Source organism: Chlorella variabilis, assembly GCF_000147415.1.
Source record: "Chlorella variabilis unplaced genomic scaffold CHLNCscaffold_17, whole genome shotgun sequence".
NCBI lineage: Eukaryota > Viridiplantae > Chlorophyta > Trebouxiophyceae > Chlorellales > Chlorellaceae > Chlorella > Chlorella variabilis.
In genome coordinates, this window is record NW_005435071.1 from 956,668 (window position 1) to 969,718 (window position 13,051).

A 13,051-nucleotide genomic window follows, 5' to 3' on the forward strand; every position below is an offset into this window, starting at 1 on the left:
AGTCACAGTGATTGCCAATCATGCCATGAATACCAGTGGTAAGGCGTCCCTTTGCTCGACTGGCTGGCATGTAAGCCCTCTCTGCTGCGTGGCGGCATTTGCCATGTTTAACAGAACAGGTGGCAATGCTGCATGGCACGCGCTGTGGTGTGGCACGCGCAAACCGCGGAGGAGCGGGAGGACAGCATGAGCTCAGGTTGGAGGGCAAGCGCTTGCGACTTGTGAATGGGCAGGGCATGGAGGAATGGAAGCAGTGAAAAAGCAATGCAAGTACTGTGCCGGCACATAGGCGGGCATGGTGGCACAGGCGCGGCAAAAGAAGGTCGCAACTGGCGGGCACCCCGCAGCATGCGAGGCGCGTCTCAATGGAGGAGGTCATGGCCCAGGGCAGTGGATAAATCAGTGTGTGGATGAACACGCCCCTGGGATGAAGGGTGGTGATGGGTGGCAGTGATGCGTGGGCATGAGAAGGGGCTGCTGGACAGAATTGAGGGCGGCCAATGATGAGGGGGGTGAAAATGAGGGGTGATGGTGAAGGTGGTGTGGGAGGTGGCAGTGATAGAAAGGTCAAGTGAAACGAGAAGTGATTAGAAAAGGGGAAATGGTTGAAAACGGAGAAATGAAAAAGGAAAAGTAGGGCAGAGGCTGGCGGTAACCAGAGTGCAGCATGAGGTTAACATTATCAATGTAGCCGCCATGCAGCGCTGGGGCGTGGCTTGTGAGGCGGGGCCGGGTGCGCTGCGTCCGTCAGGGAATCAGGCCACCCAGCTGGCGTAGCTGGGTGGCCACCCCATGGGGCCGTTGATGCTTTTGAGGCTACAGGCGCAGCTCGCGCCGGCTGGGGGCCGCCAGCAGCCGGCGCCCTCGCTTCTTCACCTGCAGCTTGACGCACTGCAGCTTGCTGCCGACCTTGCTGCACTGGTACCCCTTGCCGCAGGCAGGCTTGCAGTTGCTGGACATGGATCCGGTGGCAACAGCTGTTGCGGGATCTGCACAGCAAAATGGGGGCAGGGAGCTGGAGTGGGAGGGGTGGGCACCGGGGGCAGCTCTGCGGCACGCACCCGACAACGCAGGTCGGATGGGCTGGCTCCCCAACAGCGCGCACAGAGACGAGGCAGTCAGCACGTGGCGCCGCCACGGCCAGGCCAGGCGCGCACCTGCAATGCACTCTGCCGTGAAGGAGGGGGTGACGCTGCACTTTGGGGTGGCCCCGCTGCACCCCTTGAAGCCGGGGTCTGTGCAGGGGTCCTGCCGGCAGAAGCCGGTGCTGCACAGCTGGCCGGTGGGGCAGGGCTTGGAGGCGCTGCACGTCGTGCGCACGTAGCCGGGGGTGGCGCTGCCGCCGGGGTCGGGCAGGCACTTCCAGCAGCGGTTGGGGTCTGCTGGGTCGGCGCCGCACTTGTAGCCAGGCATGCAGTCCACGGGGCAGTACTGCGGGCAGGTGACGCAGCGCGGGGCGCCGTCCAGCCGCGTGCCGCACACCGCCTTGTGCCTCTCGCAGCAGATGGGCTTGCCAGCGGCGGCGCCCGTGCTGGCGCACGTCGCCTCCTTGCCGCCGTCGCAGGGCGCGTACTTGGTGGGGCTAGGAGCTAGGAGCTGTGCGTGGGCTGCAGCAGGGGTGCGGGAAGAAGGGGGCCAGGTTGAGCAAGCTATTGGGCGGGCCTGGCCAGCAGGGGTCTCGTGTGGCGGGGCGGGACGGGCCCAGGGGGAGCCGGCAGCTGGGGGGCAGGTGGCTCCCCAAGCAGCGCTCGGGTGCCCAGGCACGGCGCGCCGCTTACAAACACCCATCAGAGATCCTGGGAGCTGGATTCACGCACCTGTGGGCGCAACAATGGCCGCGACTAGCAAGGCCACTATGGCTTGGAGGACGTTAGAGAGGGCCGCCATGTGGCTGGCGCTGCGCAATTGGAGACCTGAAGATGACATGGGAAGAGGCTTTCGGTGAATCAGTGCAAGCAGGGAGGGTCACCAACGCCAGCTTCCGCTTGGCTCTCCGTGCATGGAGCCGAGAACAGCTGTGCAGGCCTCCCCCGACCCCCATTGCCGGGGGTCGCGCCTCCTGTGCACATTCATGCGTGCTCTGGCCTCGTGGGAGGGGCCGCGCACCCACACACCTTGTGGACTGTCAGAATGGGCGTCTCGTCGCTCAGAGGAGGAGCAAAAACAGAGACGGGGTGTGCGTAATAGGTTCTTGGAAGCCTGTGGAGTAGGTCTGGGTGGGTGGCTGTGATGATTGGAGCATGAGCAGTCAGAGAGGGCCGGAGCACGACTGGTACTTGGGGCGGTGGAAAGGCAGCTTTGGTTACGTTCACAATTTGGTGGTTCCTCTCTTCTCGGCGCCCTGAGGGTCGGGGATGTCGGTGTAAGCCCACAGGAGGCTGGGTGGGGCGTTGCCCCTCTTTGGGTATCGCCACATCTGCCGGAAGGGCACTTGGATGTGCCCACCCCACGTGATCACCCCACCAGTAGCGACTGGGTTTCCGTTGACCCAGGGTTCCAGTACAGCCCCGATGGTTGCGTGTTGCCCATGACGCTGGATGTCCACGCTGCCGCGCAGCTGTGGCAGCCGGGGATGCTCGCCGCCCCCCGCCGCATACACACGCCGCCCCGCCGCCGAAGCACCGTTGCAGCTTCACAGCGGGAATCCGTGCAAGAGAGGAGGCGGGCCACCAAGAAGCCAGGCAGGCCGCTGAGACAGGCCGCTGAGGCAAACATGAAGGAAGAGTGGCAGGACTCTCGCCGGGTGCCCACACCGTTCCAACTGTTCTGGCATGTTCCACGTCGCTGATTACAAGCGGAAGTGGCACAATGGGACGCGGTTCAATATGCAGGGCAGAGGACGGCGGCGAGGTGAGCAATGAAATCTGGACGGAAGGGCTTGACGCAGGAAGGTGGGAATGGAGAGCAGAGGGCGCCTGTGCGCTGGCCAGCTTTTCGGCCCGCCGCGCCGCTGGCTTGCCCAACGCCGCCGGCCCGCGTAGCCGCCGCCTGCCCTCACCGCTGCAGCATGCCGGCCGCCACCTGCGAGTACACGCGCTGCGCCTCGGCCTGCAGCTCCTTGAGCGCCTCCGCCGGCAGCGCGGCCGCCCTGTCCATCGCCACCGCCGCCACCTTCTTGGCGTGTATGTCGGCGGCCAGCTCGCGGCGGGCCTCCGCGGGCAGGCCCAGGAAGGCCATCAGGCCGTCTGCCACCCCCGCCAGGTCCGCCAGCTGCTCGTAGGCGACAAAGTAGGTGGGGTAGGTGCGGGCCGCCAGCTGGCACACCCGCATCAGCTCTCGGTCCGCCGCCAACGCCTCGCGCAGCTCCCGCGCAAAGGCGGTGGGCTGCGGCACGCCCCCCGGCCCAGCCCCCGGCTCCGCCCCAGCCACCTTGGCCGCCGCCAGGGCCAGGTTGCGGCGGTGGGAGCAGATGAGTCTGGGCGGCGGCTGCAGCCGCTCCAGCGCCTGCCAGCGCTCGGCCCCGGGCGCCCAGGCGGCCGCCGCCTCCCGCGTCACGCGCGCCCGGAACCCGGCCACCCGCACCCTGTCTGCGGCCTTGGGCGGCAGCGCCGCGCGTCGCGCCGCCTGGGCCTCCGCCCCGCGCCACGCCTCGTACTCGGCGCTGAGGTTGCCACGGAAGAAGCGCTCCACGCGGGAGGGAGGGTGCGCCGGCGGCGGCCGCAGCCAGTCCCCCGCCTCGTTAAAGTGGTCGTCCAGGAACAGGGTGGAGGGGTGGTGGTTGAGCACTGCAGGGGGTGGCGGGGGGGGGGGTCCGCGTCAGCCCAGAAGGGGCATGGTGCTGCATCAGAAGGGGGTGCCGTGTCACTGCAGGGGGCGCCGCCGCCTCCGACAGCCCACCCTCCACAGCACAGCCCCCGCTGCTCTTCCTCCCCCGCTGCTCCCCCGCAGCTCACCCGCGGTGAGGATCATGCCGCCCGTCTGCCTGGCGCTCAGCAGCAGCACAGGCTGCACGCCCCCGGCCGCCGCCTCCGCCACGCTGCCGCCGCCCTGGGCCGCGGCTGCGGCGCCGGGGTCCGGGCACTCGCAGTCGCACCGCCTCTGCTTCCACATGTGCTGTGAGGCGGCGGCCAGCGCCGCCAAGGCAGCCAGGCCCAGCACCGCCACGACGCGCAGCGCGCCGCCGCCGCGAGCCGCGCCCCCTCCTCTGCTCCGGTGCTGTCGCATGAGGACCGCCATGGCCTAGCCTGCTGCTGCGCCGCGGATGCGGGCCGGCCTGGCTGCCTGCGGCGTGGACGGGGCAGGGCGCCAGCAATTGGGGGGGCCGCGCCGGTGCTGTCGCCGCCGGTCTCCGGGAAGCTTCTAAGCCAGGCACAAGGCTGCAGCTGCTTGGCCGCCTTGCCTGCCCTCACCTCCCAGCAACTCCTCACTGTGCTGCACGGGAGGCCAACAAGCCTTGCGGCGGACGGGGAGCTGGGCGCCAGCAGGCGGGACGGGCGACGATAGCCGCCGGCAGGAGCGGCAGACGGTGGGGCGCCTGCCCTCGACCCAGCCGCCAGTGGATCTCTCCGATTGCTCGTTGCAGGGCGCAGGGACCGCGGAAAGCTTGGGTCTACGAGTTGGGCAAGCCTGGTGCCTCCCTGGTAGTGGTTTGCGGCGCTCTCTCACTGAAATTGCCACCTCGAGGCGAGTGTGAGACGGCAATAGGCAGGGCGACTGGTTCGGGCGCGATCTCCCTGGCCCCTCCCCACCAAGATGCAGCGGCGGCAGCAGCAGCAGCGCGGCGAAAGCATCATGTACATTCGGGCTGGAGCCACGGCCAATGGGGCACCGGACATGCTGCTCCAGTGCGCATCCAATGGATGCCTTTGCAGCGGTAAGTTGCCCGCCACACGCTGCCACCAAGCAAGACGGCAGGGCGGTGTGATGCGGCAGGTGGCGTGGACCAGAAGAGGCAACCCGGCGCGTTTACTGGTTGGGCATCCATCAGCTGAGATCCATCCATCAGCTGAGATGTCCCAGCACCCATCAGGCTATGCAGATTTGGTTAGCCCGATGTATCCTGAGCGTGGCCGCCATCGGCGGCACGCTGAGCGGCGTGCTGCGCTGACAAGACTCCCGAGGCAGCTAGCCGCGCCGAGCTTTCTCACACGATCCTGCACCAATGCGGAGCACCCTCCTGAGGTGGTCTTGACAGCGATCGACTGATCGTCGCAATGCTCTTCTTCACCGTGGTGGCGCTGCCGTCCGTGATTTGCGGCGTGGCAGCGGCGCTGGTGTGGCTGCCCAGTCGCACCACGGGTGCGCGCCGCGTGCCGGCCTCGCCCGCCGCCCACCGCCCGCCGCCGGCCACGCGTCGTCCGGACAGCGTGCCGACGCCCTGGTCCACTCCTCATGCAGGCTGGCTGGTGAGGCTGGATGTGGGCCTGGCTTGGTTTGCGGCCCTGGCAACCCTCATCCTGGTGCCCACCGATGTTGCGGCGGCGCTGTCCCAGCAAGACCCAGGCCCGCTGGCCGTGTGGTGGCGCGCGGCCTACTGGTGCGGCTGCTGCAGTGAGCTCTGTGGGCCCCTGGGGTGCGGGTGCATGTTGTTTGCAGCCATTGGTGCACTAGATACGAAACAGCCGTCAGCAGCTATCGGCGGTGTCACCTGCAGCATAGCTCTCCTTCCCGGGCCGTCACCAACCTTGCACACCCCTACACGCTCCTGCCACTGCCACCGCCACCTCCTGCCGCTGCAGGTATGGCTTCTCGGTGCAGGTGTTGGTGCTGCCGCTCCACATGGAGTTTGCTCGGTCGGGAGAGTTCAGCATCAAGGACCGACTGCTGGCGGCGGCCAGGTGGGTGCCGCACCACACCGCACCATGCCACGCCTCCACACACCACGACGCTCCTGCCGGCTCTGAGCTGCCCATGCGGCATGCAGTAAACACCTGCCTGCAGCCTGGAAACTAAACTGCTTGTGGGCATTGAGTTGGCCGCAGGCAGGCGCACAGCGGCTTGCATTGCTTCAGCGGCAGTGTAGTGCTGACCCTGCACCTTAACCCTGCTGTGTTGTTCCGCTCCCTCCCAGCAGGTACAATCTGCTGTACTATGCCGTACTGCTGGCCGTGGCCCTGGCCGGCCTGCTCCTGCTCCTCTTCTCCGGCCGCCTGCAGCCCGCCAACGTGATCGGCTTCTGCATCGCATCCAGCAATGCATACGGGCTGGTGGCGGGTGCGCTGTGTTCTTCACCGGGCATGCTGCGGTGTGCTGCTGCGTGCTGCGCGGGCTGCGCCGCAGCATGTGGGGAGGTGCTCTGCCGCTAGCATCACATTCATCCCTCACCTCGCACACTCTGATGCACCTCGCTCGCGTCCCCGACTTCCCCCCTCCTGCAGCCATCTTCTTGCTCGGCTTTGGGCTGTGGGCCGTGCCGCGCGCCCTGTGGAACTCAGCCGATCGCCGCGGCGAGCAGCGGCGCGTGTACCACAAGGCCGGCCTGCAGGTGCGCCCCGCCTCCCCGCTGAGCTGTCTGGAGGGCGAGCAGGCTGGACGGGTGGCTGGGTTGCGGGCTGGAGAGGCGGCTGGCGGGCCGGACGGTCGGCTCACCAGCTTCAACGCGTTCGCTGGATGGCATTCACCGACCGACCGGACGCCTCCTCCCCTGGGCTGCCGCAGGCCGAGCGCGCGCAGGCGGCGCACCGCCGGCTGTCGGCGGCGGTGCTGACGGTGCGCCGCGCGTCTGTGCTGTTTGCGGCGCACGACCCGCTGCGCCCGCTGATGGATGTGGTGCTGGGCCTGGCTGCCAGCGTGGGTGAGTGTGCGCCTCGGTGTTGTGTTTTGGGCAGGGAAAGGGAGGCGCGTGTGGGGCGCCGCTTCCACGCAGGAAGGGAGCGGAGCCGACTGGTGCCTGCTGGTTCATGAATGGATTGAATGGAATTGAATGGAAGAGAAAACACAGGATGATTGGCCCGTGCAGCAGACGGCACTGGCTGGCGCTGCCGCGTCACGGCCGTGCATGCTGCGCTGCATGGCCGCCCCTGCCTGCAGGCCCCAGCTTCAAGCTGGATGCCGGGGTGCAGGTGCCAGACGAGGCTGAGCTGGACGTGTTTGACAGGTCAGCGCCGGCGCCACGTGCAGCAGGAGGCAGCAGCTTCCGGTACCGCCGCTGCTGTGCCGCCACCGCTCCCCCTGCAGCCTTGTCCTGCTGCGGGGCCGGGTTGCCCGCCTGCCTGCCCTGCCCGCCTGCCTCAACGTTGGGCTGGCTGATGGTGCGGCTGGGCTGGGGTGGGGCGCAGGGCGGACCTGGCGAGGCTGCGGCGGGAGCTGAAGGCCGCCATGAAGGACTGGGAGCGGGAGCATGCGCTGTATCTGGAGGTGAGAGAGGTGGCAGTCGCCCGCCTGCCTGCCTCGCCTGCCGGCCTGCCGGCCTGCCGGCCTCGCCCGCCTGCCTCGCCTGCCCGCCCGCCTGCTTGCCTGCCTGCCTGCCTGCCTGGCTCGCTTCCTCGGCTCCCGCCTGCCACCCTTTCAGCTGCCTTGCCTACTGCCTTGCCTGCTGCCTGTGTGCCTCCACCTCTGCCACCCTGTTTTGCCCACCTGTATCCGCGTCCTGCCCGACTGGGGCATGTGCCCTCCGTCCATGTGTCGACCTTCCCCCTACCCTGCTCCCCCTCCCCCGCCTCCTGCCTGCCTCCTCTCCCCTGCAGGCGGTGCAGGAGCACCTGAACCTGGAGGAGGTGGTGGGCAGGCTGGAGGCCGGCGTGCCGCAGGGCGCGCCCGCCCTGGACCGCATGCGCTGGCTGTGGGACAGGCACCTTCACTTCTGGGCCTTCAGGCGAGGAGGCCGGGCCTGCTGCCCTGCTGCTGCTGCTGCTGCTGCTGTTCCTCTTGCTCGCCTTCTCCCCGCGCCCATGCCTTGCACGCCGCCGCCGACCGGGCCGCTCCGCTCCCCCTGCCTCCCCGCCGCAGGCTGCTGGCCGCGCTGGCCGCCCTCTGCTCCCTGGCCATCGTCGTGGCGGAGGCCACCATCGCATGGACGCTGCCAAATCTGTCTGTGGTGTCGGCGGTGCTGCGCTCCGCCGCAGGTGACGCGCATGGAGGCGGTGTGGTGTCCTATGGGAGCGGGATCGCGGCGGCTGCCGCCGGGGAGAGGCGCGTTGCTGGGCAGAGGCGCGCGCACACGTTGCCCCGTGCCGCAGCGCGCGACGCTGAACGCCGCGCGGCCGCCCCCCGCAGGCTCCCGCTTTGCCACCGAGCTCCTGTGCTTCCTGTTTCTGGCCTACCCCTGCGCCTGCGCCTACTACAGCCTGTACAGGTGGGCTCCTGGAGCGCCGGCCTGGCTAGCCGTGTGGTGTGTGGGGCAGATGGATCTGTTTTGGGGGCTACAAATGCGGGCAGGTGGATCCACACAGCCCTGGCAGGGTGCCGCACGGTATAGGAGAGCACCTCGGATGCAGCACATGCATCACAGCACCAGGTGCAGCTCACGCCTCCCGCCGCGACATGCCACCGGCCGCAGGCTGGGCCGCTTTGCCTTCTACCGCATGGTGCCGCGCCACACAGACGCCTACTCGCTGTGCTTCTCGGGTGAGGGGCCGGGCAACAGGGGGCAACGGGGGGCAGCCAGGTTTAGCTTGGTGTTCATGTCCACGGCTCACCCTTTGTTTAGTTTTCCTGCTACCAAGGCAGCGCGTCGGCAGGCCGCCGGCCGCACCCGGCTCCTCCCCCGCTCCCCCAGCTGTGCATGCGTCGCCCCCACACCACATTGCACCCACACCCACGCACACACCCGCCCCGTGCAGCCCTGCTGATGTGCCGCTTTGCCGCCCCCCTGGCCTTCAACTTCATGGCCGCTATCGCCATGCCAGAGACCAAGGGCCATGGCACGCCGGTGGGTCAGGCGCCGGCAATGGCGCCGGCGCTGGCCGCGCGGGGGGGGGGATGCCACGACACGGCATGGGGCGCGGCGTCGGCATGCGGGGCGGCGGGATGGCTGCCTGGGCTTCAGGCAGGTTGCGGCCCCGCCCCTCGTTTTGCTCCGGCAGCTCGAGCCGCCCCCAGCGGCTGCTGCCCTGCTGGCCTTGCCCCGCAGGATGTGACCTCCACTGTGTTCTACTCTGAGTTTGGGCAGCTGATGATGCGGCAGCCGCTGGTGAGCTGGCCCTGCGTGTCGATGCGGGTGCCGAGCGTGGCGCTGCTCGCCGCTGCCGGCTGGAACAGCGTGCCGACGCAGGTGCCTGCCTGCCTGCCTGCCTGCCTGCCTGCCTCCCTTCCCTGCCCGCCCGCCTGCCCGCCCCTGCAGATAGGCTGGCAGTTCACCACCTTTGCCCCCGTGCTGCTGGTGCCCTGGGTGTTGCTACTGGCCAGGTGCGGCGCCTGCTGCTGCTCGTGCCTCCCTCACTTTCTTGTTGCTGCATGCCCCCTGCATCGGCTCACACGTGCCGCTGCCGCCGCCGCCGCTCCTCGCCCACCCGCGCGTCGCCGCCGCTCGCCTGCCCCCTGCTGCAGCGGCGTGTTTGGGCACCTGATGGCCTTGTTCAAGCGTGGAGACGCGCTTGAGGTGGGCTGTCGGCTTGCGGTTCTGCCAGCTGAATCATCATTCATCAATTCATCTTTCTGATTATGATTCAGCAGCACTGTTTCGGCAGCCACGCGCAGCAGGAACCGCAGCGCCGCGCCTGCTCCCCTGCATCCCATGCCTGGCTGGGTGTGAACACCCCCTCGCCCCCCTCTCAGCTCGCTGCCTGGCGGCTGCCCATGCCGCCGCGCTCCCGCCCCGTCCCTGCTGCCGCGCAGTTTGAGGATGAATGGCAGAATGACGGCTGCGCCGCCGCCGGCCGCCGCCTGCTGCTCCTGGAGTCTGGTGGGTGTGTGTGTGTGTATTTGTGTGGCTTTGGCTGTGTGTGTGTGTGTGTGTGTGTGTGTGCTCTGTGAGCGCCCCCCTGGCTGTCCGCTTCCCCAGCACCTTTGCTCAATGCCCCGGTCGGCTCGCCTGCTTGGTTTGCCTGGGCGGCTGGAGGCGGGGGCGGCTTGCATGCCTGACCCAGGCTCACCCGCGTTTGCTGCCTTGGTGCGCCTGCAGAGAACGTGAGGAATGGGCTGCCGCCTGGGCTGACTGTGGAGCCCGCGGCCGCAGGCGGAGGAGGCGGCGGCGGCGGCGGCTCGGCCCACGTGGCGGCGGCCGCGGGCGCCGCCACCGGCCTGCTGGGCACGCTGCGCAGCGCGGCGGCGGCCGCAGCGGCGGAGCGGGCGGCGTCGCGGGCGGGCGGGGCGTGGTGGAGGCGGCTGCTGCCCGGCGGCGGGGCTGGCGCCGGCGGGGGCGGCGCCGGCGGCGACGACAGCGAGCTGCGCCTGTCTTCTGAGGCCCAGGCGGCACGCGGCAGGCTGAGCAGGCTGGTGGCGCAGCCGGGCGGCGGCGGTGGCCGCGCGGCGGCAGGCTACAGCAGCCTGCCGTCAGAGGCGCCCCCCTCCCGCCCCCTCCGGGCTGCCGCGGGGGGCGGCGAAAGCACCGGCGCAGGCGGCGGCGGCGGCGACCCGTTTGCCGGCTCGCCGCCCTTTCCACCCGCTGCTGCGGGGGGCATAAAGGCCGCCCGCGCCAAGTTCTTAGCAGGCGCAGCGGCGCCGCCGCCGCCGGGGCAGCTGCAGCAGAGGGGCAGCGTCGACGTTGAGGCGAGCGGCGGGGGTGGTGCCAGCAGCGGAGCAGCAGGCGAGGATTGACCAGATGGAGTCTGCTGTGCTGCTTCCAAGCATTCAGCTGCTTCCAAGCATTCAGCTGCTTCCGAGCACTCCTGTGCTGCTTCCGAGCATTCCATGGATGATGCCGGCATCACCCTGCCTTGCCCGCTAATCTCCCCCTTTGGAACCCCCTGCTCCCACTCCAGCGCGTGCGTCCCTTGCATGTAACACCGCACAGCAGGCACACAGCAGGCACACAGCAGGCACATAGCAGGCACCCGCCTCCCCGCCCCCATCATTGGGATATGGTGCCGCTGCCGCTGCCGCCGCTGCCTTGCAGGGCGCTGCCTTGCCGCCGCCGCCCGTTCCCGACGCTCCCCACCCGCCGCACTCTTCGCCGCGGCTCGCTCCCCCGCTGCCAGCCGCTACTGTGCTGCCACACTACTGTGCCGCCACGCTGTCGAAGCGGAAGGTCACGTAGCAGTACTCCTCGCCGCTGCCCGGCTCCACCCGGTAGGCGGCATATTCTGTCGGTACCAGCTTGCCGCGGCCCAGCGCGCCCGCCACCCTGCGCAGTTGGTTGGGCGGCGGGGAGGACAAGGCAGCAACGCAGGTGGAAGTTGGGGCACCCCGCTGGAACGGCTGGAACGGCAGCGGCAGCGGCGGCGCGAGGCGCGGGCGCAGGCGGGCCGCGCGGGCCCCGCCGCCACTCACGGCACCGCCTTGTGCCCGCTGTAGCGCACGATCCAGGTGCGGCGCTCGGTCTCGCCGCGGGGCAGGGGCCGCACATAGTCGTCAGAGCGGAAGCTGCGGGAGGGGAGTAGGCAGGCAGGCGCTCAGCCCGCAACGCCACCCATCGCTTGATGCTTGCTTGGCCGGACCCAAGCTAGCGTGCCGCTCCCCCCACAGCCAAGAGCGCCCAAGCGTCAGCAGGCCGGGCAGCAGCCCAGGCAGCCGCAGCAGCCCGGGCAGCAGCAACAACAGCAGGCAAGGCGGCGGCGGCGGCAGGGCACCTGGCCACCAGGCCCGCCTCATCGAAAGTGAAGATGCCGCTCACGGTGGTGCCGCGGTGGGTCAGCACGGCCCGTGCCTCTGCAGCCAGGGCAGCACACGCGAGCCGCCGGCATGGGCTGGCGGCTAGCTGGGGCAGCGCGGGAGGCAGGTGCGTGAAACATTGTGCGAGCAGCCGGTGGCTCTGGGCCTGGGCCTGGGCACCCGGCCAGCCATGTGGCTCCCACTCACTGTCGTCGCAGCCGGGCACCGCCTCCCAGCGCAGCAGGGGGCTGGGCAGCAGCGCCTGCGGATAGCCAGGCGCCTCTGCAGTTGGTCGGCAGCAGGGGGGGCAAGCCTGGGTACACGTGCGCGGCTGCGAGGGGGAGACCGGCAGGCACCCTTGCACTCTTCTGCCAGCGCGAGTCCCAGCCAGCGTCGCCGCCATCCCGGCACACCCCCCACCAATCGTCCTGCCGCCCACCCACCTGCCAGCCACCGCACCAGCATGGCGCGGTCGGTGAGCGGCCCCGCGCCCGACAGCGCGGGCAGCCAGCCCCAGAAGCGCCAGTCCACGCTGCCCTTGCCGCCCGCGCGGCAGTCAAACCCTGCGTGGCAGCACGGCGGGGGTGCGTGCATGCGTGCATGGAGGATCTGGGTTCACAATCACATGCACATGAAGCATAGACCATTCTAGGCTTCAAGTATCGTCGCGACTTGCTGGCGGGTGCAGGAGCTTGGAGGGGCCTGCCCCATGGGATCCTTGCGCTCACCCCTGAGCCCCATCAGCGGCAAGAAGCCGCAGCGCGCGGCCCAGAAGAAGGCGGGCACACGGGGGCTGACCACCTGCGGTGCATGTCAGGCACTGTTTTAGGGCCTCATTGCAAATCTGAGTGCAGAGCCCGAGTCTGAGCCACAAGCAAGGAGCAGCCGCTCAAGGCAGCGGCGAAGAGCAGGCGCTCTGAGCAGGCGGGCGGGTGCCCATGCACCTGGGTGGCGGCCAGAGCTCTCCACGGCAAGTTCTTGCCGTGCCGGAACTCTCCCGACTGCTGGGCCGTCACCAGCCTGCGCCAGCAACAGCACATGGCTCGCTTGAGGGTAATCTGGTGCTTAAGGTGTCTGATGGTGGCATTCTCGCCGGCGGCAGGCGCTTGGCAGGGGAAGGCCAGCCCCCACCCACTCACGTGAAGTCATCGGCGCTGGCCCCTACGCGCTCCAAGTTGCGGCGCACGCATGCTGGCAGCTCGGCAAGGGCCTGGGGTGCAAGCAGGGCTGCCCCAGCGGGGTCGGGCCGGGCAGCGGCGGCAGCCTCTGCCTCCACCGCGCGCCTCGCCGCCGACTCCTTCTTTACATAGGCGGCGGTGAGCCACGACAGCGGATTGAGCCACGCGAAGCTCGTCCAGCCCATTACGCACTGCTCTCGGCCTGACATGCGAGGAAGTCGAAACGGGGACGGCTGGATGGCTCG

General features: G+C 69.2%; 3 protein-coding genes across 3 annotated transcripts; 1 reads left to right on the forward strand and 2 right to left on the reverse strand.

Moving 5' to 3' along the window:
- Positions 1-816: 816 nt before the first annotated feature.
- On the reverse strand, positions 817-1,887 carry CHLNCDRAFT_136842 (hypothetical protein; the record flags this gene model as incomplete). The annotated part of the gene is made up of 3 exons (XM_005845645.1): positions 817-989; positions 1,158-1,607; positions 1,818-1,887. 3 exons carry the CDS (start codon positions 1,885-1,887, stop codon positions 817-819), a joined length of 693 nt encoding a protein of 230 aa, XP_005845707.1.
- A 3,266-nt stretch (positions 1,888-5,153) lies between these two features.
- CHLNCDRAFT_136844 (hypothetical protein) lies at positions 5,154-10,635 on the forward strand (the record flags this gene model as incomplete). Its single annotated transcript, XM_005845546.1, has 18 exons — positions 5,154-5,238; positions 5,338-5,476; positions 5,679-5,777; positions 6,014-6,153; positions 6,318-6,424; positions 6,598-6,733; positions 6,970-7,036; positions 7,218-7,296; positions 7,626-7,720; positions 7,888-8,003; positions 8,155-8,233; positions 8,438-8,505; positions 8,721-8,809; positions 9,011-9,070; positions 9,221-9,285; positions 9,427-9,478; positions 9,715-9,781; positions 10,001-10,635. The coding sequence occupies 18 exons, from the start codon at positions 5,154-5,156 to the stop codon at positions 10,633-10,635; spliced, it is 2,178 nt and encodes a 725-aa protein (XP_005845608.1).
- A 399-nt stretch (positions 10,636-11,034) lies between these two features.
- Positions 11,035-12,991, reverse strand: CHLNCDRAFT_136845 (hypothetical protein; the record flags this gene model as incomplete). Its single annotated transcript, XM_005845646.1, has 8 exons — positions 11,035-11,161; positions 11,308-11,400; positions 11,607-11,685; positions 11,836-11,910; positions 12,072-12,191; positions 12,357-12,429; positions 12,573-12,648; positions 12,768-12,991. The coding sequence occupies 8 exons, from the start codon at positions 12,989-12,991 to the stop codon at positions 11,035-11,037; spliced, it is 867 nt and encodes a 288-aa protein (XP_005845708.1).
- Positions 12,992-13,051: the final 60 nt, after the last annotated feature.